Raw genomic sequence first — 23748 nt, forward strand, 5'->3', positions numbered from 1 at the left:
ATCACAGAGTCATGGAATTATAGAATGGTGAGAGTTGGAAGGGACCTTAAAGATCATCGAGTTCCAACCCTCCTGCCAAGGGCAGGGACACCACCCACTAGACCAGGTTGCTCAAATCCCCATCCAGCCTGGCCTTGGCATGGGATTAACCTGAGCAATTCATTGGTGTTAGTCAGACCTAGGTGTGTAACTCACTTGGAAGGCAGGCTGTTCAAATTTAGGCAACAAAACATAGATTTTGCCCAGAAAAAAAAAAGAAAAAAAAAGAAAATCTTTAAGAACAACCTGATTTTCAAGAGTGTTAGCCTCTTAGCATCTCCCACTGACTTCAGTCCTGCTGATCCACAGGGCTTCTGAAGATACATTACAAGTCATCTCTCATATGGCTATTTAGGGCTGGATGTTTTCAGTGTGACACATGGTTGGGCAAGTTGCAGTATGCAGAAAGCAATTATAAGCAAACATACTTAGAGGTAAATTAAACCCTTCTCTTTCTATGGACAATTTTTTATATTAAGTTAGATTTATAATTAGCTCTGTAGTATTATTCCTTGCAAATTTTGTTAGAGTACATGGCTCAGGTCATGCTGTCAAAGCCAGTAAATGCTTGAATGAATGCAAAGACCGTTGTACGTGAGAAATAGGGGAGAAATGTGGGTCACTTAATCACATCACACATCTAAATGCAGGAAGCATCATCTGAATTCATAGAAACACAGAATCATAGAATAGTTTGGGTTGGAAGGGACCATAAAAGGCCACCTAGTCCAACCCCTCTGCAATGATCTTCAGCTAGATCAGGTTGGTCAGAGCCCTCAAGCTCAACCTGACCTTGAATGTTTCCAGGGATGGGGCATTTACCATCTACTGGGTAATCTGGGCCAGTGTTTCACCACCCTCAGCATAAAAAATTTCTTCCTTACATCTAGTCTAAATCTTCCCCTTTGTAGTTCAAAGCCATTACCCCTTGTCCTATCGCAACAGGGCCTGCTAAAAAGTTTGTCCCCATCCTTCTTGTAGCCCCTTTAGGGACTGGAAGGGGCTCTAAGGTCTCCCCGGAGCTTTCTCTTCTCCAGGCTGTACATCCCCAACTCTCTCAGCCTGTCCTCACAGCAGAAGGGCCTCAGCCCTCTGATCACCTTTTGGCCTCCTGTGGACCCGCTTCAACAGGTCCATGTCTTTCCTGTGCTGGGCTCCCCAGAGCTGGATGCAGCACTGCAGGTGAGTTGATTGTCTACCCTCCCTTTAGAGCCACAGGAAAGAGAGACATTTCTCAGGAGCGACTCATCTGATCCACTTTAGATGTTGAGCTTGGGATCATGAACGCTTTTCTTTCTGATTAGGAACTTTATTTCATTGTCATTTCTGGCAAAGAAAGACCAAGATTCCCTCTCCTGTGAAGCCCAAGAGAAAAGCTGGTCCGATGGATGGAAAAGAAAATGTATTGTCGGAGAATTCATGAGACAAGTATCATCTATAACTTACCTTCACAAACTTCTCAGAAGGAGCAAAACATCCCACGCAGAGGGACATCAGGATCCAGCCCCTGGCGTGGCTGCTTTTGGATGGGTTCTGGGTCAGCTGCTTGCAGATTTGACAGTAGATTTCATCTCTGCAATAGGAATGAAAAAATCCCAAAACATTAGATTTAACAAGGTGGTGTTTTTCAACATGGAGCCATATCCCATCTGCCTGTGATTGATAGTTAAAAGTTCATTTTTTTAATCGCAAGGTTATTAATTGAACTGCCCTAATAATTTTCACCCTGATCATTGCACTGTCTCTAAAATGCCATCCATCACCAGTCCTGCAACGTCTTCCCTGTGCTTCAGCTGAGATTCCCCACAGCTGATTGACACTGCTTAGAGAAAGAGGGAAATAAAGGGAAGTCTCAAGGTCAGGCAGTTGAATGTCACCTCTAGATGACGGAATTTACCCTGCTTTCTCACAAAGATTTCCCAGTGATACCAAGAGAGTCTCCTAAACTAACTTTCATAGAGGGCCATCAGCTGGGAGTCTCCATTTACTGGCTGCTCCTCTTGAGACACTTGCACTTGATTTCTGGAAGTGTTGGGAACTATCAGCTCCAACAGAGGTCAAAGTTTGTCCAACTCTTTTGTCCAAACAGGCACGTACATTGATGGGTATCTCAATTTGGGATTTAAAGTCCACTTTTGACTTCAACCTTAGTTCTCTACATGCAAAATGAGGGATAACAGTACTTTCTCATCTACATGGGAGGCAACAGAAATGTTAGCCAGCCTGCTCCACTGACAAAGTTCATGGGAACACCCCAGAGGACACTACCAGGTCTCCCTTCAGAGCACACCTTGTGCAGAAAAGTAATGCTAAGGGTTTCATGGTGAACTGGGAGGAGAAAACAAAAATGAGAGAAGCTGGTCATCAGGTGAGGATGCTCACCCTGTTCCTGGAGTGAGCAGAGAGGTGGGAGCGAAAAGTGCATGAGACCACATAAACAAGGACTGTACTATAACATACACACATAAACGGGCTAAACCAAAGATGTGCAGTTTGCCTTAATTTGGCACTTTACAATTTTTTAATGTTTAATTTAGCAAATGAAATGAGGTTTTTTTTTCATTAGTATACCATTAAAAATAGTCACACAAACAAAGAAATCTAAATGGTCAAACAGAAAACAAAAGGTAGAGGCCAACAGGAGCGAGTGTTCAAAAAAACCCAATCCAGTAGCCAGTAGCACTTTCAGAAGCATTTGAGTCCCTCTGTGTGGTCAGACCTGATATGGAGAGTAAGGAACATGTCCCAGCCCACATTATACAACACAACCAGAAAAATGATATAACAAGAGCTTTGTAAAGCTATACAAACAGTAGCAAAATCATTTGATTAGCTCAAGAATAGCTCAAAGAAGAAGGAATGAAAAGAATGGCACGTTCATGCCTTTGTCTTGATTTCTAACCTTAAGGCTGGCCTGAGGATGCCATTACCAATAATGAAATGGAGCTTCTCCAGGTTGGAGGTGGGTCGATCTTCGAGCATGCTATTACCCTGGAGCGTGGACTCACCATCATGAAGTCTCTTTGTCACCTGCCAACCAGACACATTGCTCTCTTTCAGTACAGCCAGTCACTATGTCCCCCTCCCACCCTCCCTCCACCATCCCAAATGTGTAGTGGTCCCCCAGAAGGACTCTTCCACCAGCCAGAAGGGGTCTCAGAGATTCTTCAATCTATGACCTTAACAGCAATGGGAGGGGTTGAGTTTGTTGGCTTTAATCACATATGGTGAAGCTGAAAATGGTCCTATCTAGTCACACTCCCATCTGCTTGGTCTTTGCCTAGGGTTTCTACAATGACAACCTTGCATCCCAGCTCTGAGTTGGTCCTGCAGCTGGGAGAGGGCCACCAAGGATCTTTGGAATAACCCTTGGCTTATTGCCAAGGAGGACTTGTCCCTTTAATTCAGTCATATTAAAAAAAAAAATGAATCATTAAAACACTGGCTAAATGGACCCGCTCCCCTTGCTAATGATGCAGCCAAAAGCGCATAAGCATGGTGCTGTTTGTGAAAACAGGGATGGTATTCATCTGCCTACCAGCTGTCTGTCTCGGATAGTAAACCCAGTCTCCATTCTCCACTGGAGAAAGACAGGCATTTCTAGAGTGCCTTCAGAACCACATTAGGGTAAGCTGGGTTGGATCCTACTTCTCCCCACTGTCCCTGAAGGGAGGGAGGGTGACTATCTCAGAGAGCAACTTTCACACTCTCAAGCAGCTACAGCCAGGTGAGATGTTCCCCGCTCTGGAAGTGGACAAGGTGGTGTGTAAAAGAAGGCTGAATCCATGTCCTTGCATTGCTTTCATCCACCCCCTCCCCACAATGAAAAATAATAAAAAAAAATATTTGGCTCCTCTCTTTTTTGGGATGGGATTTTCCAAAGCTCTCAGCTTAGGCTAACTGCTCCCATGGAGCATTTTACCCCTGGCACTGGAGAAGAGCAGAGGATGGGTGAGTGCTTTTGGAGCCCCCCAGCTCTGCTACCTACGCCATGGTGGAGGGCAGGAAACTAAAAGCAGGGACAACATTCAGACCATCAGAAAGTGGTGGGAGGTATCGGCAGCTGGATGGAGGGCTGTGAAAGAGGGAAGGGAAGGTGCTGGATGGATGGAGAACGGGAGCCGAGGGGAGGCCGGCGCGAGGTGCAGAATGACTCAAGGAGACACGGGAAGCCAACCTTTCCCCTTAAACACTCCTTAAATCTTTCAGGCAGAGAGACAGGTAGCGCCAAACCCAGAGGAGGGCTGGTTCTATGTTGTCTAGGGAAAAGCAGAAGAGAGTCAGAGAGGGCTGCAGACAATCCAACGGCACTTGTGCTGCCAGGCGGCCAAGCGTCTCCTCTCACCTCCTCCGTCAGTTTGGATTTCTTCTTGAGTGTTAAGGAGACCAGTTTGTGCCGCACACTGTTCTTCTTGTGCCCATCAATGTGAGTACTCTGCAAAGCAAGAGGCGTGGAGTGCAATGTGGTGAGACAGAGCCCTGATGAGTACGTGCTCACCCTGCCTCCCCTGGGCTTCCATGAAGGGACATTAATCCTGATATTTCAAAGGCTGGTGGGAACAACAAGTGTGGACCCATATTGCCTTGCCCCCTGATAGCCCAGACCTGACTCTGCATTCTGTAGATCCTTTCTAATCAGTGAGCCTCCCCCAGATCAAAACTGCATATTGGGGATGTCTGAAATAAAAGTTATGTTGAACAATGCTCCTAAAAATTTGCTTTACCTTTTGGTCAGCCCTGAAGTGACCGGGCAGTTGGACTAAATGGTAGTTGTAGGTCCCTTCCAATGAAAATATTCTATTCTGTTCTATTCTATCCTATTCTATTCCATTCCATTCCATTCTATCCTATCCCATTCCATTCCATTCCTAGAGAATAAGTGGCTGATTTAACTTATGTCCACCCAGTTCTGCTGTATCCCATTCAGGCTTGCTCCTGAATCGCAAACGAGATGAGCAAGACCATGCTCTAAGATGAGCCTTCCACACAGCATTTTTGTGAGCTGGAAGTCATCTCACCAAGGATTCATGGACAGGTAGTTGCTCATTGTGGTTTCATCGCTGTTAACCGGCTCTGTGCTCTATCAGGTTTCCCAGAAGAATAAATTTGATGCGGGACAGCCCCAGGCACTGACTACATATCATCAAGTTACTGTTGGCTTTCTGCTTTTATACCAACTTTATGCCACCTGTGGGATTAAGATGGCATGGATAATCACTTCACTTTTTGAAGGGCTTTAAACACTTCAATCGCTTTAAACGCATTTAAACAGCTTTGAAAAGACTGTGATTTTACACCAAATCAACACTTCAAGTCCTGCAGCTGTGATGATTTATATCCATTATAAAGCCACATTGGTGCTGAAAACCTGGATTTACGTATCATCATGCTCAGGATCCACTCAGACATCTCTCTGCACCGTTGTGCACTCTGCAGTGCAGATGGAACCGCAAAAACCACAGCTTAAATTTTGCTCCTCTGCTGTACTGCCTCATGTCTCAGTTGGCCAAAATGTGCCTTTTTGTAAGAAACAAGTAAGAAATGATGGGTAGACGGAATGAAAAGTGATTCTTGGTGCATATTTTTGTGGAATTATAATCCAGATGAGGCTACTCGCCTTCTCAGGTAATTCATTGAAAGTTTTGAATGATATCACCATGTCTGAAAACTAGGAGATTTGTTAATTTACATTGGCAAATGCCGCAGGGGCTTGTCAAGATGACACTATAGAAAAATGCTTGCAAATGCAACACTCCCATCTAGAAAACCTCAATACCAGGTAATATCTTGCCCTGTTGAATAAAGCCATCGCCAAAGATGAAAACATATCAACGATTTATCCAGAACAATGTCTTATCTGGGAGGGGTCCTAAGCCGAAGTCCTCCAGGGACATCCCAGAATGCATTGAGGATGCAGCAGGATTTTTTTTTTGGTTTTTTTTTTTTTTTTGGATTTCCACAGCTTAATCTCCTGGTATGTCTTTACATCCTGCTCCAAGATTAAGGGTAGATTTTTAATTTAGTCTCTTCTCACCCAGGGCAGATCAAAAAGAAATCCCCAAACGAGAGACTGGTGACACAGGACATTGCACTCCCCCCATGTATTTCTGCCCTACAAGAAGGAGAAGAGAGATCCAAGCCCCACGGGAGACATCAGGGCACTTCCCTTACTGTATTGCTGGGGGACATTCAGTTATAGCATCATAGAATCATAGAATCATTCAGGTTGGAAGAGACCCTTGGGATCATCGAGTCCAACCATCTACCCTACTCTACAAAGTCCTCCCCTTATGCCTGTGAATTAGAAGGGACAGGATCAACACCTGACACACAGGCAATTCTCCCTTCGTGCACTTCTCACCATTGCAAATAAAGTCGACAAACTGATTGCCTGCAGCAAACCCCACAACTCATTTCTTTTCAACACATTTCAATGTCCAACACCTAAAAATAGTCTCTTTTTCACAGTCGCAGCAGTTACCTCTCCTTCTCCCTGCAGAGCCTGCAGTTCTTTCTTATAGGTCTTTTTCCCAAGAGTCTCATAGATTTTTGTCATCACTGGTATCTTCTCGCCACCGTCACTCATGGCCGTGTGGTACTTCGGTTCAGGGAGGTCTCCCATGAAACGGAGGATAGTGATCCATACAGCAAGTGCTGCCTGTTCAAAAGGGAAAGATTGACTCCATTAGCTGGCACCAGGGCAGTGGAGGAGGTGGTCAAGCCACACTAAATCCACCAGGATCACCACCGTGGTCTCCCTGAACATCTGCAGGAGTTAAAACACTGTCCTGATTCACACTTAACAGTTTTGCCTGCAGTGTACATCCCATCCGAGCAAGCTGGGCAGGCTGGTGGCTGGGACCCACAAATTCAGGCTGTGTTCATGCCATCACAAGTGTGTCTGTGCACCCTTCAAGGGGTTTGTTTCTTGGCTAGGAGATGCCAACCTTACAGAGAGGAAGTGACTGGCTACGAGTGTGTCTGTGCACCCTTCAAAGGGGAGTGTTGCTTGGCTAGGAGATGCCAACCTTACAGAGAGGAAGTGACTGGCTACTCCTAACCCACTGCAGAGGACAAGGAGAACCACACTTCATGGCCAATATAATGTTCATTACAGCCACGCAGGTTCAGTATGATTCTGCTCTTATATTGCTGGCCATAGGACAAGCATTTTTTCTCCCTCTGCACTGACAAGGTAAGAAAGAACTTTTCCAGAGGTACTCACTCAGTAATTTTCATCATCCATGCCCTGAGCCCAGAGCACTTCATTAATTGTGTTAACACAAATATCAAGGTATAGAGATGGACACACCACTACATCCCTCTAATGCTTGTTGTGTTATCAGTGTTCAAAGCATGCTGGTGGGACAGTGTCTACTGACACATGTGCAGCAGATGAGGGCTGTGCTCTCCACAAAACCACAAGAACATCACTGTATCCCAAAAGGAGACTGCTGGTGCCCTTTGGGTGAGGGGGTCCCCAGGCTTGCTCCAACCCACCCTGCCCTGCTCAAGTTTTTTCATCCCCTGCCTCACCAACTGGTCTCCTTCATCTTCATGGTACAAGAGAGGCTGCTTGAGAGGCCGGCGGATGTAGGTGTGTGTTGTCGTGCCCTGGAAATACGTGGCGGCAAACTTGGCAAATTTGTACTCTGAGAGGTCTTCCTCCTCTTCCTCGGGGAGAGGCAGTGCTGCATCCAGGTCCTCTTCCTCCAGCTCCTTCTGGGCTCGCTCAAGATCCTGGTGGGGAAGGACATGTCAGGCACTCAGCACGGCTTCAGATACTGAAATACCCTCTCCCTTTGGGCCTGACTTTTCTGTCATAGAATCATAGAATGGGTTGGGTTGGAAAGGATCTTAAAGATCATCCAGTTCCAAGCCCCCTGCCATGGGCAGGGACACCTCCCACCAGACCAGGTTGCTCCAAGCCCCATCCAGCCTGGCCTTGAACCCCCTCAGGGATGGGGCATCCACAGCTTCTCTGGGCAACCTTTTCCAGTGTCTCACCACCCTCAAGGAAAGAATTTCTTCCTAATCTCTAATCTAAATCTCCCTTCTTTCAGTTTAAAACTGTTCCCCCTCGTCCATTACCCCTGTCCATCTGATTTCCATCCCAAAAGGAAAAGCCAGCTGGAGGGAAAGCTATGAAATATAACTCCGGAGCCCACACAAAGCCCAAGTCCTGAAGGACAGGCCTGTGCCCAGGAACATCCCCAGAGCAGTAGAAGAAGCTACAAGTACAGCCACACTCCTAGCATGGGGAAAGGATCTCCAAGAGCTAACTGCCATGAGCTGTGATGAACCACGAAGGGAAAGATCTCTCCTTCATTCAGTAGCCTCAAAGAAAGCCTGCAGATGGCTGCCCATCGCCAGCCACAGCACTGCAATCCTCTAGGGCTACACAGAAGAGCCTGGTTTTGAAGGAAGCCTTCAGAGACCCCCTTTTGGATTGCCCCACTCTCCCCTGTATCATTAATGTGTTGCTAAAGCCTTTCATGTGATAGCCAGGCTCTTGCATGTCTCCAGTACCTCGAAACCATTGGGTGCCTGTCCTTCCTGGCCAGGCAGGGATGAAGTCGTCCCCAGGAATCCAAACATTTTGTCCACCATTTCGGAGTCGTTCACTGGCTCGTTGCGAGCTTTCTCCATTTTTTCCAAGAGCTCCTTCTTCCGACGTGCTTCCTCCTTCTCCTTTACTTCTCTCTCGGCATCTTCCCGTGCCAGCTGGGCCAGTCGTACCTGCAAGAGAAGTGCAATGACTGAGCTGCTCCCTCCAAAGAGCTGGCACTAAGTTCTGCAGGGCCTGGCTTTAGAAAGGCAGACTGCCCAGCGCTTGGGGCACTACACCAGCATCATGACGTGGAGCAAATCAGTGACACGTCCATGCCTCAGTTTCCTAACTGCAGAAGGACAAAGCAATAGCATTTTCTCCTTCCTTACTGCCTGTTTAGGAGGTTTGGTCCACGCACAGAGACCTTCACTGACCTTATTTTGCTCTTATACAACCATGTATGTGCACACAGACACGGAGTGTCCCAGTTCCCCCCTTCAGCCTTTATACAATAGCAAAAGCAAGCGAATAATAACCGTAATCTCTGGCATTCCTGTGCAGCAGATCAGAAATTCTGGAGCAGCTTCAAACTAGTTAGAGCATAGAGTACTTTAGTGAATTAAATACAAACCACTCAAGCAGGGCAGAAATCCCTTAGATATTTTTGGCATTCCCCCTCAAAGGAACAAAACCAGTCCCTGGAAAACAGAGACAGAACAGCAGAAAGAGATGGGTCTCCGCGTACCTGGTGCTTCTTTTCTGCCTCCTCTTTGGCTTTCTTGGCACTCATCTCCTTTCGGAGCCGTTCCTCTTCCGCCAGCCGAAGTTTCTCTGCTTCCAGGCGTCGATGATACTGGGGGAATAAACACAAGAGCCCTTCCGAATAGGCACCTACTTATGTTTGAAATTCCTTTCTGCTCTTTAAAGACTAATCCCAAGACCACGTGGTGCAGAAGGATGCTGATTTCCCCTCTCCCCACCTCCGTTTCCCACCACTGACCTCTCCCTCCATGGTACTTACTTCCCCCCGGAGGCGCTTATACAGCCTTCGGGCGATCATGCCCCGGGCATAGGCCTGGACGGTGATGACAGCCCAGAGGCGGTGGCGGAAAGCCCTACGGACCAGGTAACCTCGGCATCGTGCCTGGAACTCGATGATCCGCCGGCGAGCCATGTGGTACTGCTTGTGGAGCTTGCGGGATCGGTAGAGGGCCTGCAGTCTCAGGAAGCCGATCCGCATCTGCCAAGAGAGGGGGGCAGGATGAAGCCACCCCGCTGCCCAGGGTCTCTCCCCCCCTAAGCTGATTTACCTCGCTAATCTCCCTCTTGCACGGCTGTATATAAGAGCTACAGAAATCAGCCCCCACCAGGACAAGCCTTTGGGAGGGAGGTTCTGCAAGAGGGTGGAGAAATCAAGCCCTTCAGCTGCTGCACTGATTCAAAGGGCACTTATTCCCTGCTGAGTCCTACAGGGATTCTGGCTTTGAGAGGCCTCAGGAGGTCTGGTTGGTCATCTTAAGGTAGCCACACTCCGTAAGGGTTGCTCCCATGGAGGTCCAGCATCTGCAGACCTCCTGCCTGACAGCCAAGGTGCTGTTTCATGGCAGGAGGCAGCATCCTGACCAACCTGGAAGTGGACATTCCTATCAAGTCACAGGCTTGGAGTATGATATGGAGTCACTTTAGACCCCAACACGCTTCCCAAACAACCTGCAGTTGGGTGAGAACCAGCTGGGACAGGGAGAGAAGAGGGCCATGGACTAGGTTGAGGAGAAACCCAGATACAAACCCACATGGAGATGGAGTCTGTTTTTCAGAGGATGCTGCTTGTGAGTTTTCAGTCACCTGGCAACTAGGGGAAGACTTTTAAAACTCCAAGTGACCAGTTGGTGCAATAGACATCTAACTCATGGGGAAAAAAGAACAGCTAGAAGGTGGTGAGTTGCTCTCTTCAATGAGAAGGCAAAGCAGCAAGAGCAAACCTCCATTCATCGCTCCAGCTGATAAAAGCCAACCCCACTCCCTCCTACACCCAGTGGTGTGTTCTGATCCAGGAAACTCTTACGTATGTCCCAGCTGAAAGAGGTAGGAAAGCAGAGGTGTGAGGAAGCACCCTTGTACTTACAGCACCGTAGTTCTTCCTGCAGTTATGTCCACGCCAGTACCTCTGAATCATCAGGGCTGAATTTCTCACTTTCAGGAAATTGGACCTGCAAAGGCATTTCAATCACTTGCCCCCGTGGTTTGGCCATGAGTTATCATTTTCTGGGCCTCATTCTTTGGAGATTTGAAACTGAGCAGCCAGGTGGAGTAAACACTGCACTATTATTTTTTTTTTTGCCTGAAAATGCCTCCTCCCCAAGCTCTCCTTGCTTTTATAAAAAGATCTGTAGGGGCTCTCTCTGATAGGTCTCTGCAGGCTGATCCTATCAGGTTATGGGAATGAGCAGAGGAGGAGATGCTGGGAATGGTCGCCTCCTTCTTACTTTTCTACCCTCCTCTCTCACCTGAAATATCCTCCCTGCCTTCTCTCCTCACTTCAATCCCAGCCACCTGAGAACAGAGCCAATCTCACCCAAATGATCAAGAGCAAATTTCAGCAACACCACCCTGCTGCCTCCCATCCTCCTTAGCCTGGCCTGATTCTGCATGTAGACACCTAGGGGACAATTGTGTCGGGAGGACTTGGGGGTCTCGCTAGGATTACTCTGGAAAGGATTACTGAGTTATTTGGCATGTGCCCTTTCTGTAAAGCCTCAGGGACAACCTGAGTCACAGCCATGGATTGGAGATTCAAAGATTGCAAAGCCTCAAGAACTCTTTCTCCTCCATGGCTGAAGCTTGACCTCAGCTGTGGCTTCCCCTTTCCCTCTACAGCTGAGGTGTCAGCTCCCCATGAACCACCTGCCCTCCTCCCAAGTCTGTGGCAATTGGGTGACAAAGGGAAGAGTCCTGAACTCCTTGGGCTTTGGGGAGAGTAATGTTAGTCACAGTGGACAACCCAATGGCCCCACTGCAGTCTTGTGGGGAACCCCATAGACTGAAGGCTTAGCTTTGCCTTCAGCAGGCTCGGAGTCCCACTGCTGCTTTGCCGTAATAAACATCAGCTGCCCTGAAGCCAGCAGTGAACGGGGACAGAAGATCCTATTCTGTCCATGTTTGAGGCAGGTAATAAGAGTTTCTTCTTGTTTCCTCTGCTGTTTTACTCCAATACCTGCTGCACCTGACTGCCAACATGTCAGGGCTTTCCTCTCCCCAGATGCAGGCAGGACTGAGCGATGCATCCCCCAGGAACCACTTGCTGGGTGAAGCATCCCATATATCCCCCCCACTGCCCCATCTGGCAGGGGGACTCACACCTACCTGTCTTTAAACCCACGGACCACCTTCTGGATGAGGATGACTTTGTCCGTGATGGCCTTGTCTCTCTCAATCTCCAGCAGCATGTCATGGTGGTCCTGAGGGAGGAAACAACACACCACCCGTGTCTCAAGCTCTCCATCTGCTTGAGATGTCGCAGGAAGGGTGGTACAAGGCCCTTCTACAGAGATGTCCAAAAGAAAATCTTGGGACATTTTACATCCCAAGTATCACCCCATCTACTCACTGGGGAAATTCTAACATAAACCCTAGAGATCTACTGTCTTCATTCCCAAATGAACCAGAGCATCCAGAAGCTGCACAGTCTGAAAATAACTATGTCTCCCTTTCATGCAGAGCTCCCTGCTAATGCCATGAGCTGTGGGAACAGTTCCTGGAAGCACTGGAGAAGTCTGGGAACAAACTCCAGGCTGTTTGGGTCCCATAGCTCCCTCCAGCCAAGACTGCAATGCCTCCACACCCTAAGGACAAAACATCTCCCCAAAACACTAACTTTCCCTGCCCTGAGGCTTTTAGATGCACCAGTCCAAGTTCTCTATTGATTCCTCCCATGCTGTTGGTAACTCATCTTTCTTTACTGGTGGTGGCACGCTGAGCCCTGCCACGTTGGGTGCAGCAGAGGCAGCTCCACATGTTTCCTGCTTTGCTTGACCTCATGCGGCCCCTCGGGGCCTCCCGATTTCTCCGTTTCCTGCCCTGACAGCTGTGAGATCTTGATAACAGGCTCTGGAAAGAGCAACGAGTGGGAACAGCTTCTAGGGAAGAGATGGGGGTGTTTCACTGTGGAGATGGGGGTGAATTTAGATATAAGCGGTCAGGGTTTACCACTGAGATTTTTGCTCAGGAGGAGCTTTTGCTTCCAGTCTGGTTTCTGGTCAGCTCAGCAGTCTCCCCAGAGCAATGCAGGAGTGGGTTTGTAAAGAGAGATCACAGAATCACAGAATTGCCTAGGTTGGGAGGGACCTTTCAGATCACTGAGTCCAACCATCAACCTAACACTCAAAAAAATCCATCACTAAACTATATCTCTAAACACCATGTCTACCCATCTTTTAAATACTGTCAGGGATGGTGACTCAACCACTTCCCTGGGAAGCTTGTTCCAATGCTTAACAATCCTTTCAGATGAGTGCAAGCTTGACTGAAGGCAATGCGCAATGTTGGGTTGCTCTGTGTCAGCCGGACCAACGCAGAGAGGGAGGCTGTAGTCATGTCTTGGGTTGTGCAAGAACACGCTCTCAGTCCCTTTCTCTGCAGGGCTTTGCACGGACATCCCTCCTGCTTGCTGTGCTTTTTCGGTGAAGGTGCGAGATGTGGTTGAGCAGCTCAGCCCAGGAGGGAAAAGGTCATATCCGTATGGGTATGTGCATGCACCAGTGTTGGCAGAGTATCAGGGCTTCCTTCCACCCACCGCTTCCTAAACCGGCCCCAAATAGCCTGCCTTGGCCCAGGTTCTACCCACTGCCACGCCAGCCCAGAGACCATGGGGAAGAGTCACGTCTGGCCATGAAAAGGGGATGCTAGGAGACCCCTTCACAGGCAAGAGTCACAGATGGTAGGGGGGTGTGGAGAACCACCTACCTTCAAAAATATCTTAGTCTTGCCAATCTGCCAGTCATCATCCTTCCCAAGCACTGCTTCAGCAATGCGCTGGCATGTCCCACGCAGGTCACCCTAGTGGGACAGGAGGGGGGATTCACCAGGACCAGCCTCACAAATTGCTCTTCCCAAGCCCAGTGGAGACCCTTTCTGGTCCCAATTCCAGCAGTTTTCTGCTAATGAGGTCCCCAGGGCTTTACTGTCACCACATTTAAGGTGAGCGAGAGGGACAGGCTGAATATGGTCCCTTGGTGCTGACCTCCCTGTCCCTTCCTTCACTTGGAAAGCCCAGAGCACTGCTGTAACACCTGGGGACCAAATGTTGTGTAGTTTCTTTTAGAGAGGACACACATCCCATAAATATCTCTGGAGAGCCCAGCAGAGAGCGATCATTACACGTGGAAGAAGATGCTCACCTGCTTGTATGCTGGCTTCACCCCAGGCATGAGCACCCGGTACCGGTCCACGAACTCCACAAAGGTGTAGCGGATGGGGTATCCGGCCCGGCGGATCCGGATGGTCTCCATCATCCCCGAGTACCTCAGCTGACGGACGCACAGCTCCCGGTCAAACAGCTGGGGAGGTTATGGGACATGATGGTTTGACTGCATGTCTTGGCATGGATTGGCCATAAGAGAGTGGGGACTCTGAAGATGTGTGGGGCAACCAAGTCAGGCCCAAATCCTTCACTTGGTGGGCCCAAGGCCATAGGACTGCTAGCTGTCATGGGCCTGAACTTATGAACTGCTGAGTGTGTTTGATCACTCCATTTCTTTAATTCCCACTTGCAAGACTGGATGCGTCCTACCCTTTACACAAAGGAATAAGAGGAGAACTGGAGAGAATGAAGCAATGGTGGCATCCTCACAATGACCACTCAGGGTCATTGACTTCTGACTGCTGCTCAGAGCTTTACTGGCATGGTCACAGCACTCCTGTACTGGCCAGGAAGTACCGTTCTGCAGGCAGAGGATGCAGAGGACCATATCAGCAAAGGCTCAGACACTCAAAGGTCTTAGGGTACCTACACCAGTTGATCTTAGGGTAGGTAACATCCCAAAGTCACATAAAGGAAGAGTGCAGCCTGGGAAACACCCAGGCCCTGAAAAAAGCCTGTTATCATCAAAACACCCTGTACCCAGGAGCACCATCCAAAAATTGTTCAACCCAAGTGTGAAATAAGGGCAGACGAGGTGTGGTGCTGGCACACCCCAGAAAGTCAGGACAGTAAATCCCAGCCTGGCCCAAAGAGTTGCTGCCAGGGTGTGATTCCTCTGCCCTCCCTTCAGTTGTCTGAAATGTGAGCACATGTATAGATGCGAGCATACAAATGGGAGTCACCTAGGCTCTCCCTGAAGTGGGGGAGGAGAGATGGGTATGTACCTGTATCTCAGCTATCCCTGCATCTCAGATGCATCTCCTGGGACAGGCGGATCTGCCCTATGGATACATCCATCCCACCATCCTTGAAGAGAGCTTTTTGACTATCTCGTAACAGCCACTTAACCATGAAAGGGTTGGAGTGATGTAAGACAGATCCTGATCCCAGGAGAAGACAACAGATGAGTGAGAAAAAGGCAGAAAGCAGCACTACCCAGATTTGGTCTCAAGCTGTCCTTATCTACAGCGGGTATTGGGGAGTGTGGACAAGAAAGGTGCAGGGAAAGAGGTGGTCTGCCATGAAGCAGAAGGGTAGGTGGTCTGTAGGGCGAGGTCACTGCACATATGCGAAACTGTGAGCTTCCTTCTTTCTTTACTGGTGGTGGCACGCTGAGCCCTGCCACGTTGGGTGCAGCAGAGGCAGCTCCACATGTTTCCTGCTTTGCTTGACCTCATGCGGCCCCTCGGGGCCTCCCGATTTCTCCGTTTCCTGCCCTGACAGCTGTGAGATCTTGATAACAGGCTCTGGAAAGAGCAACGAGTGGGAACAGCTTCTAGGGAAGAGATGGGGGTGTTTCACTGTGGAGATGGGGGTGAATTTAGATATAAGCGGTCAGGGTTTACCACTGAGATTTTTGCTCAGGAGGAGCTTTTGCTTCCAGTCTGGTTTCTGGTCAGCTCAGCAGTCTCCCCAGAGCAATGCAGGAGTGGGTTTGTAAAGAGAGATCACAGAATCACAGAATTGCCTAGGTTGGGAGGGACCTTTCAGATCACTGAGTCCAACCATCAACCTAACACTCAAAAAAATCCATCACTAAACTATATCTCTAAACACCATGTCTACCCATCTTTTAAATACTGTCAGGGATGGTGACTCAACCACTTCCCTGGGAAGCTTGTTCCAATGCTTAACAATCCTTTCAGATGAGTGCAAGCTTGACTGAAGGCAATGCGCAATGTTGGGTTGCTCTGTGTCAGCCGGACCAACGCAGAGAGGGAGGCTGTAGTCATGTCTTGGGTTGTGCAAGAACACGCTCTCAGTCCCTTTCTCTGCAGGGCTTTGCACGGACATCCCTCCTGCTTGCTGTGCTTTTTCGGTGAAGGTGCGAGATGTGGTTGAGCAGCTCAGCCCAGGAGGGAAAAGGTCATATCCGTATGGGTATGTGCATGCACCAGTGTTGGCAGAGTATCAGGGCTTCCTTCCACCCACCGCTTCCTAAACCGGCCCCAAATAGCCTGCCTTGGCCCAGGTTCTACCCACTGCCACGCCAGCCCAGAGACCATGGGGAAGAGTCACGTCTGGCCATGAAAAGGGGATGCTAGGAGACCCCTTCACAGGCAAGAGTCACAGATGGTAGGGGGGTGTGGAGAACCACCTACCTTCAAAAATATCTTAGTCTTGCCAATCTGCCAGTCATCATCCTTCCCAAGCACTGCTTCAGCAATGCGCTGGCATGTCCCACGCAGGTCACCCTAGTGGGACAGGAGGGGGGATTCACCAGGACCAGCCTCACAAATTGCTCTTCCCAAGCCCAGTGGAGACCCTTTCTGGTCCCAATTCCAGCAGTTTTCTGCTAATGAGGTCCCCAGGGCTTTACTGTCACCACATTTAAGGTGAGCGAGAGGGACAGGCTGAATATGGTCCCTTGGTGCTGACCTCCCTGTCCCTTCCTTCACTTGGAAAGCCCAGAGCACTGCTGTAACACCTGGGGACCAAATGTTGTGTAGTTTCTTTTAGAGAGGACACACATCCCATAAATATCTCTGGAGAGCCCAGCAGAGAGCGATCATTACACGTGGAAGAAGATGCTCACCTGCTTGTATGCTGGCTTCACCCCAGGCATGAGCACCCGGTACCGGTCCACGAACTCCACAAAGGTGTAGCGGATGGGGTATCCGGCCCGGCGGATCCGGATGGTCTCCATCATCCCCGAGTACCTCAGCTGACGGACGCACAGCTCCCGGTCAAACAGCTGGGGAGGTTATGGGACATGATGGTTTGACTGCATGTCTTGGCATGGATTGGCCATAAGAGAGTGGGGACTCTGAAGATGTGTGGGGCAACCAAGTCAGGCCCAAATCCTTCACTTGGTGGGCCCAAGGCCATAGGACTGCTAGCTGTCATGGGCCTGAACTTATGAACTGCTGAGTGTGTTTGATCACTCCATTTCTTTAATTCCCACTTGCAAGACTGGATGCGTCCTACCCTTTACACAAAGGAATAAGAGGAGAACTGGAGAGAATGAAGCAATGGTGGACATCACTTCGGGGAAATGGGCAGTGATGCTGCATCTACAAGGCTCAACCTGTACAGGCATCCTCACAATGACCACTCAGGGTCATTGACTTCTGACTGCTGCTCAGAGCTTTACTGGCATGGTCACAGCACTCCTGTACTGGCCGGGAAGTACCGTTCTGCAGGCAGAGGATGCAGAGGACCATATCAGCAAAGGCTCAGACACTCAAAGGTCTTAGGGTACCTACACCAGTTGATCTTAGGGTAGGTAACATCCCAAAGTCACATAAAGGAAGAGTGCAGCCTGGGAAACACCCAGGCCCTGAAAAAAGCCTGTTATCATCAAAACACCCTGTACCCAGGAGGACACTTCAGGAGCTTAAAATATCAAAACTGACAGGAAGAGAGCTTTTTGACTAGCTTGTAGCAGCCACTTAACCATGAAAGGGTTGGAGTGATGTAAGAGATCCTGATCCCAGGAGAAGACAACAGATGAGTGAGGATAAGGTAGAAAGCAGCACTACCCAGATTTGGTCTCAAGCTGTCCTTATCTACAGCGGGTATTGGGGAATGGGGACAAGAAAGGTGTGGGGGAAAGAGGTGGTCTGCCATGAAGCAGATGGGTAGGTGGTCTGTAGGGCGAGGTCATTGCACACATGGGAAACTGTGAGCTTCCTGGCATCAAGATCTGATGAGGCACGCACATTGCACACACTGCTGGAGACAGTTTTGATTTTCTTTGCATGGTTTTTTACCCAATTCATCCCATGCGTTTCTCTCAGACTAACAAGAAGAACAGAGCAATGCTCAGAAACAGCAGCATGGGATGATGTACAGGCCCAGAGAACTCCAGCCAGCAGCCCGATGCAAACAATTTTATTTTTTTTCCCCCAAAGCACATTTCAGACGGAAGCAAAGTTTTAAAATAACATAAAGTAACAAACAGTCAGGACTTTCCACTGACCTTTCACTTCCCACTATCCCATTTCCTATCACTATCAGTACACTTTCCTTCAAAGCCAGGGACAGAAGATGTAAGACAGATCCTGATCCCAGGAGAAGACAACAGATGAGTGAGAAAAAGGCAGAAAGCAGCACTACCCAGATTTGGTCTCAAGCTGTCCTTATCTACAGCGGGTATTGGGGAGTGTGGACAAGAAAGGTGCAGGGAAAGAGGTGGTCTGCCATGAAGCAGAAGGGTAGGTGGTCTGTAGGGCGAGGTCACTGCACATATGCGAAACTGTGAGCTTCCTGGCATCAAGATCTGATGAGGCACGCACATTGCACACACTGCTGGAGACAGTTTTGATTTTCTTTGCATGGTTTTTTACCCAATTCATCCCATGCGTTTCTCTCAGACTAACAAGAAGAACAGAGCAATGCTCAGAAACAGCAGCATGGGATGACGTACAGGCCCAGAGAACTCCAGCCAGCAGCCTGATGCAAACAATTTTATTTTTTTTCCCCCAAAGCACATTTCAGACGGAAGCAAAGTTTTAAAATAACATAAAGTAACAAACAGTCAGGACTTTCCACTGACCTTTCACTTCCCACTATCCCATTTCCTATCACTATCAGTACACTTTCCTTCAAAGCCAGGGACAGAAAATGAACTCCCAGAAAATGTTCTCTTTTGCAGTCACCCTGCACAGCTCTGTGCACCATTATCTGGGATTTCCCCCCTCCCCGCCCTTTGTATTATTAAACCAAGGCCAAAAATAAAATCAGCAAGAAAACACATTTCATATCTTACTACACTACAGTCCCTGATTCAGTGTCAGCTCATCCCACTCATTACTTTAATGGGGAGACTAATTTATCTTTGTCTGATACTTTCAAACTTATAGCTTTTTTTATGTCCCATTGAAAGTTTTGTAAATAAATGGGTTGGACAAGGACTTAGAGCTTGGAAGAGCTGATGAAATGGAGACTCTTATGCAGGGGACAAAATGCCAGACCGAATCCCAGACTTCCAGGCATAAAAAGTAGCTCAAAGTCAGGGCACTGGGAATAATTTGTTAAAAACAGCTCAGGGTGTATGTCTCTTTCTCAGCATCACCCACAGTTTCAAAGGTGGTCTTGTTTTGATCTCAGCTCAGATGATAATCTCAGATCAAACATATTGTTAAATATTATCCCCAAATATTCCATTAACATGCTGTTAGGTGCCTTATTATGCTCACCAAATCCAGGATAAGGGCAGAGTAAACCGCTCTGAAAGAGCCACCAAACTTTTTACCCCACACCATATTAGGTTCATGGAACAGTAAAAATAAGTTGCAAAAAACCACATACATAATTATCATTAAATAAAGCTCTTCCTCCCCAAGCAGCATCATTATTAAGAGTGGTGAGCAGCTAACAGGAATTGCTAACAGCACCAGGGTCCAATCCTCCAAGGTTCTGACAGTGGAATTGGGGTGTTCACCGCCCGCCTTATCATCTCCTTTTTGCTGTGAAACTCCCCTCTGAGCAGTTTGTGGTCAGGGGGATTTACACCCATCTCCTTCTCTTTTATTTGCTCCTTAAAGTTTGTCCCCAGAGCATTCATTACTTTTGAAGCAACTTTTTGGGAATCAGAGCCAAATAATTCCTCTCACACTTCCTCTGTGCTATTTTTCCTCTTTTTTTCCTCTGCTTTTTAAAATTGTGCTTTCACAATTGGTGCAAAAAAAAGAAAAAAACCAACAGTTGAATGGATCTAACAGGGGTGAAAGTGGGTGAGATCCCCTGGAAGATTTGGGGAAGGGGAATAACTTTCAGGAAACACTGAACCCTGCCACAGGACTGAACCCAGAGCCCTACAGCTCAGTCTCTGGTAGGGAGGCACCTACCCACTATGGGAATTCGGAGGCATTTCCTATAGGAGAAAGGGCTGCAGGGCGAATTCCTTGGGAAGAAAGGTGGGGGTAGGAGCTCCTCTCTGCAAAAAGTTCTAGGGTGCTGTTGGATTGCAAGGCAAGTGCCCAATTTGGCCAATTCTTTGGTGACTCTCTTGCTTGTGGGTTGGTTTTCTAAGCACCCAGGGTCAATCCTGGTTCCACTGACTCCAGGGCAGGGTGACCCTGCGGGCAGTATCCTACGGAAAGAAACAGGGAGAGAAAAGCAAGACTTACCATGGGCTTCTTGTACTCATTGGGCTTGATGCAGCGGACAAAAAAGGGCTGGCAGACGCTGAGAGTCCTCATCAACAGCTCCAGGGACCGCTTGAACTGGCTGCTGAGCGTCGGCGAGCGCTTCCTCGTCTCCGCTCCCTGCAAAACCGCAGCGGAGCGGGTTCAGGAAATGAAAGGATAACAGTGCCTTTCCCCTCCGGCCACGTCCCCGGGAACCTCCCGTGACAGCCAGGGGCCAGAGCAGGGAGCAGGACCAAGGCTGGATGAGATTTTTGGCAGGAGAGGGGCAAGGGCAGAGCCGGCGAGCTGTGTGGACAAGAAAGGTGCAGGGAAAGAGGTGGTCTGCCATGAAGCAGAAGGGTAGGTGGTCTGTAGGGCGAGGTCACTGCACATATGCGAAACTGTGAGCTTCCTGGCATCAAGATCTGATGAGGCACGCACATTGCACACACTGCTCGAGAGAGTTTTGATTTTCTTTGCATGGTTTTTTTACCCAATTCATCCCATGCGTTTCTCTCGGACTAACCAGAAGAACAGAGCAATGCTCAGAAACAGCAGCATGGGATGACGTACAGGCCCAGAGAACTCCAGCCAGCAGCCTGATGCAAACAATTTTATTTTTTTTCCCCCAAAGCACATTTCAGACGGAAGCAAAGTTTTAAAATAACATAAAGTAACAAACAGTCAGGACTTTCCACTGACCTTTCACTTCCCACTATCCCATTTCCTATCACTATCAGTACACTTTCCTTCAAAGCCAGGGACAGAAAATGAACTCCCAGAAAATGTTCTCTTTTGCAGTCACCCTGCACAGCTCTGTGCACCATTATCTGGGATTTCCCCCCTCCCCGCCCTTTGTATTATTAAACCAAGGCCAAAAATAAAATCAGCAAGAAAACACATTTCATATCTTACTACACTACAGTCCCTGATTCAGTGTCAGCTCATCCCACTCATTACTTTAATGGGGAGACTAATTTATCTTTGTCTGATACTTTCAAACTTATAGCTTTTTTTATGTCCCATTGAAAGTTTTGTAAATAAATGGGTTGGACAAGGACTTAGAGCTTGGAAGAGCTGATGAAATGGAGACTCTTATGCAGGGGACAAAATGCCAGACCGAATCCCAGACTTCCAGGCATAAAAAGTAGCTCAAAGTCAGGGCACTGGGAATAATTTGTTAAAAACAGCTCAGGGTGTATGTCTCTTTCTCAGCATCACCCATAATTTCAAAGAAGGTCTTGTTTTGATCTCAGCTCAGATGATAATCTCAGATCAAACATATTGTTAAATATTATCCCAAAATATTCCATTAACATGCTGTTAGATGCCTTATTATGCTCACCAAATCCAGGATAAGGGCAGAGTAAACCGCTCTGAAAGAGCCACCAAACTTTTTACCCCACACCATATTAGGTTCATGGAACAGTAAAAATAAGTTGCAAAAAACCACATACATAATTATCATTAAATAAAGCTCTTCCTCCCCAAGCAGCATCATTATTAAGAGTGGTGAGCAGCTAACAGGAATTGCTAACAGCACCAGGGTCCAATCCTCCAAATCTCAGATCAAACATATTGTTAAATATTATCCCAAAATATTCCATTAACATGCTGTTAGATGCCTTATTATGCTCACCAAATCCAGGATAAGGGCAGAGTAAACCGCTCTGAAAGAGCCACCAAACTTTTTACCCCACACCATATTAGGTTCATGGAACAGTAAAAATAAGTTGCAAAAAACCACATACATAATTATCATTAAATAAAGCTCTTCCTCCCCAAGCAGCATCATTATTAAGAGTGGTGAGCAGCTAACAGGAATTGCTAACAGCACCAGGGTCCAATCCTCCAAGGTTCTGACAGTGGAATTGGGGTGTTCACCGCCCGCCTTATCATCTCCTTTTTGCTGTGAAACTCCCCTCTGAGCAGTTTGTGGTCAGGGGGATTTACACCCATCTCCTTCTCTTTTATTTGCTCCTTAAAGTTTGTCCCCAGAGCATTCATTACTTTTGAAGCAACTTTTTGGGAATCAGCAAAAACAAGTTGCAAAAAGCCACTGCTTGTACGTAATTATTATTAAATAAAGCTCTTCCTCCCCAAACAGCATCACTATTAAGAGTGGTGAGCAGCTAACAGGGATTGCTAACAGCACCAGGGTCCAATCCTCCAAGGTTCTGACAGTGGAATCGGGGTGTTCACCGCCCGCCTTATCATCTCCTTTTTGCTGTGAAACTCCCCTCTGAGCAGTTTGTGGTCAGGGGGATTTACACCCATCTCCATCTCTTTTATTTGCTCCTTAAAGTTTGTCCCCAGAGCATTCATTACTTTTGAAGCAACTTTTTGGGAATCAGAGCCAAATAATTCCTCTCACACTTCCTCTGTGCTATTTTTCCTCTTTTTTTCCTCTGCTTTTTAAAATTGTGCTTTCACAATTGGTGCAAAAAAAAGAAAAAAACCAACAGTTGAATGGATCTAACAGGGGTGAAAGTGGGTGAGATCCCCTGGAAGATTTGGGGAAGGGGAATAACTTTCAGGAAACACTGAACCCTGCCACAGGACTGAACCCAGAGCCCTACAGCTCAGTCTCTGGTAGGGAGGCACCTACCCACTATGGGAATTCGGAGGCATTTCCTATAGGAGAAAGGGCTGCAGGGCGAATTCCTTGGGAAGAAAGGTGGGGGTAGGAGCTCCTCTCTGCAAAAAGTTCTAGGGTGCTGTTGGATTGCAAGGCAAGTGCCCAATTTGGCCAACTCTTTGGTGACTCTCTTGCTTGTGGGTTGGTTTTCTAAGCACCCAGGGTCAATCCTGGTTCCACTGACTCCAGGGCAGGGTGACCCTGCGGGCAGTATCCTACGGAAAGAAACAGGGAGAGAAAAGCAAGACTTACCATGGGCTTCTTGTACTCATTGGGCTTGATGCAGCGGACAAAAAAGGGCTGGCAGACGCTGAGAGTCCTCATCAACAGCTCCAGGGACCGCTTGAACTGGCTGCTGAGCGTCGGCGAGCGCTTCCTCGTCTCCGCTCCCTGCAAAACCGCAGCGGAGCGGGTTCAGGAAATGAAAGGATAACAGTGCCTTTCCCCTCCGGCCACGTCCCCGGGAACCTCCCGTGACAGCCAGGGGCCAGAGCAGGGAGCAGGACCAAGGCTGGATGAGATTTTTGGCAGGAGAGGGGCAAGGGCAGAGCCGGCGAGCTCGCAATGGCCAGATTATGGCAACCTGCTCCATATGCCTCTACCCAGGGAGGAAAAGTGCCATAAATTTAATTTCTCCTGCTAAAGCCTCCCTGTCTGACTGGGAAACCCAACTGCCCTATGCAGAGCCATGAGGAAGATCTGCCCATGAGAGCAAACAGCCTCTTCAGGGTCATTAAAAATCTCTGTGTTGCAGCTCGGGGTGATGTATTTGCCCAGGGATATTCCTTGGGGAATGGCTTGGGCTTCC

The 23748-nt window shown here is 48.2% G+C and overlaps 1 protein-coding gene across 1 annotated transcript in view; it reads right to left on the reverse strand.

Annotated features, from left to right (window-relative positions):
- Positions 1 to 23748, reverse strand: part of MYO7A (myosin VIIA) — a 141298-nt gene that overhangs the window by 23990 nt on the left and 93560 nt on the right. Inside the window, exons 18-30 of the mRNA XM_014947114.1 lie at positions 23193 to 23330; positions 16765 to 16923; positions 16331 to 16423; positions 11954 to 12048; positions 10716 to 10800; positions 9612 to 9830; positions 9336 to 9443; positions 8569 to 8778; positions 7576 to 7779; positions 6521 to 6697; positions 4385 to 4474; positions 2942 to 3069; positions 1486 to 1612 (exon numbers count right to left, since the gene is read on the reverse strand). Of these exons, the coding sequence (XP_014802600.1) occupies positions 1486 to 1612; positions 2942 to 3069; positions 4385 to 4474; positions 6521 to 6697; positions 7576 to 7779; positions 8569 to 8778; positions 9336 to 9443; positions 9612 to 9830; positions 10716 to 10800; positions 11954 to 12048; positions 16331 to 16423; positions 16765 to 16923; positions 23193 to 23330 (1833 nt within the window). The remainder of the gene's footprint in view (positions 1 to 1485; positions 1613 to 2941; positions 3070 to 4384; positions 4475 to 6520; positions 6698 to 7575; positions 7780 to 8568; positions 8779 to 9335; positions 9444 to 9611; positions 9831 to 10715; positions 10801 to 11953; positions 12049 to 16330; positions 16424 to 16764; positions 16924 to 23192; positions 23331 to 23748) is intronic.

The sequence above is a fragment of the Calidris pugnax genome, unplaced genomic scaffold (genome assembly GCF_001431845.1).
Source record: "Calidris pugnax isolate Ruff unplaced genomic scaffold, ASM143184v1 scaffold121, whole genome shotgun sequence".
Classification (NCBI taxonomy): Eukaryota; Metazoa; Chordata; class Aves; order Charadriiformes; family Scolopacidae; genus Calidris; species Calidris pugnax.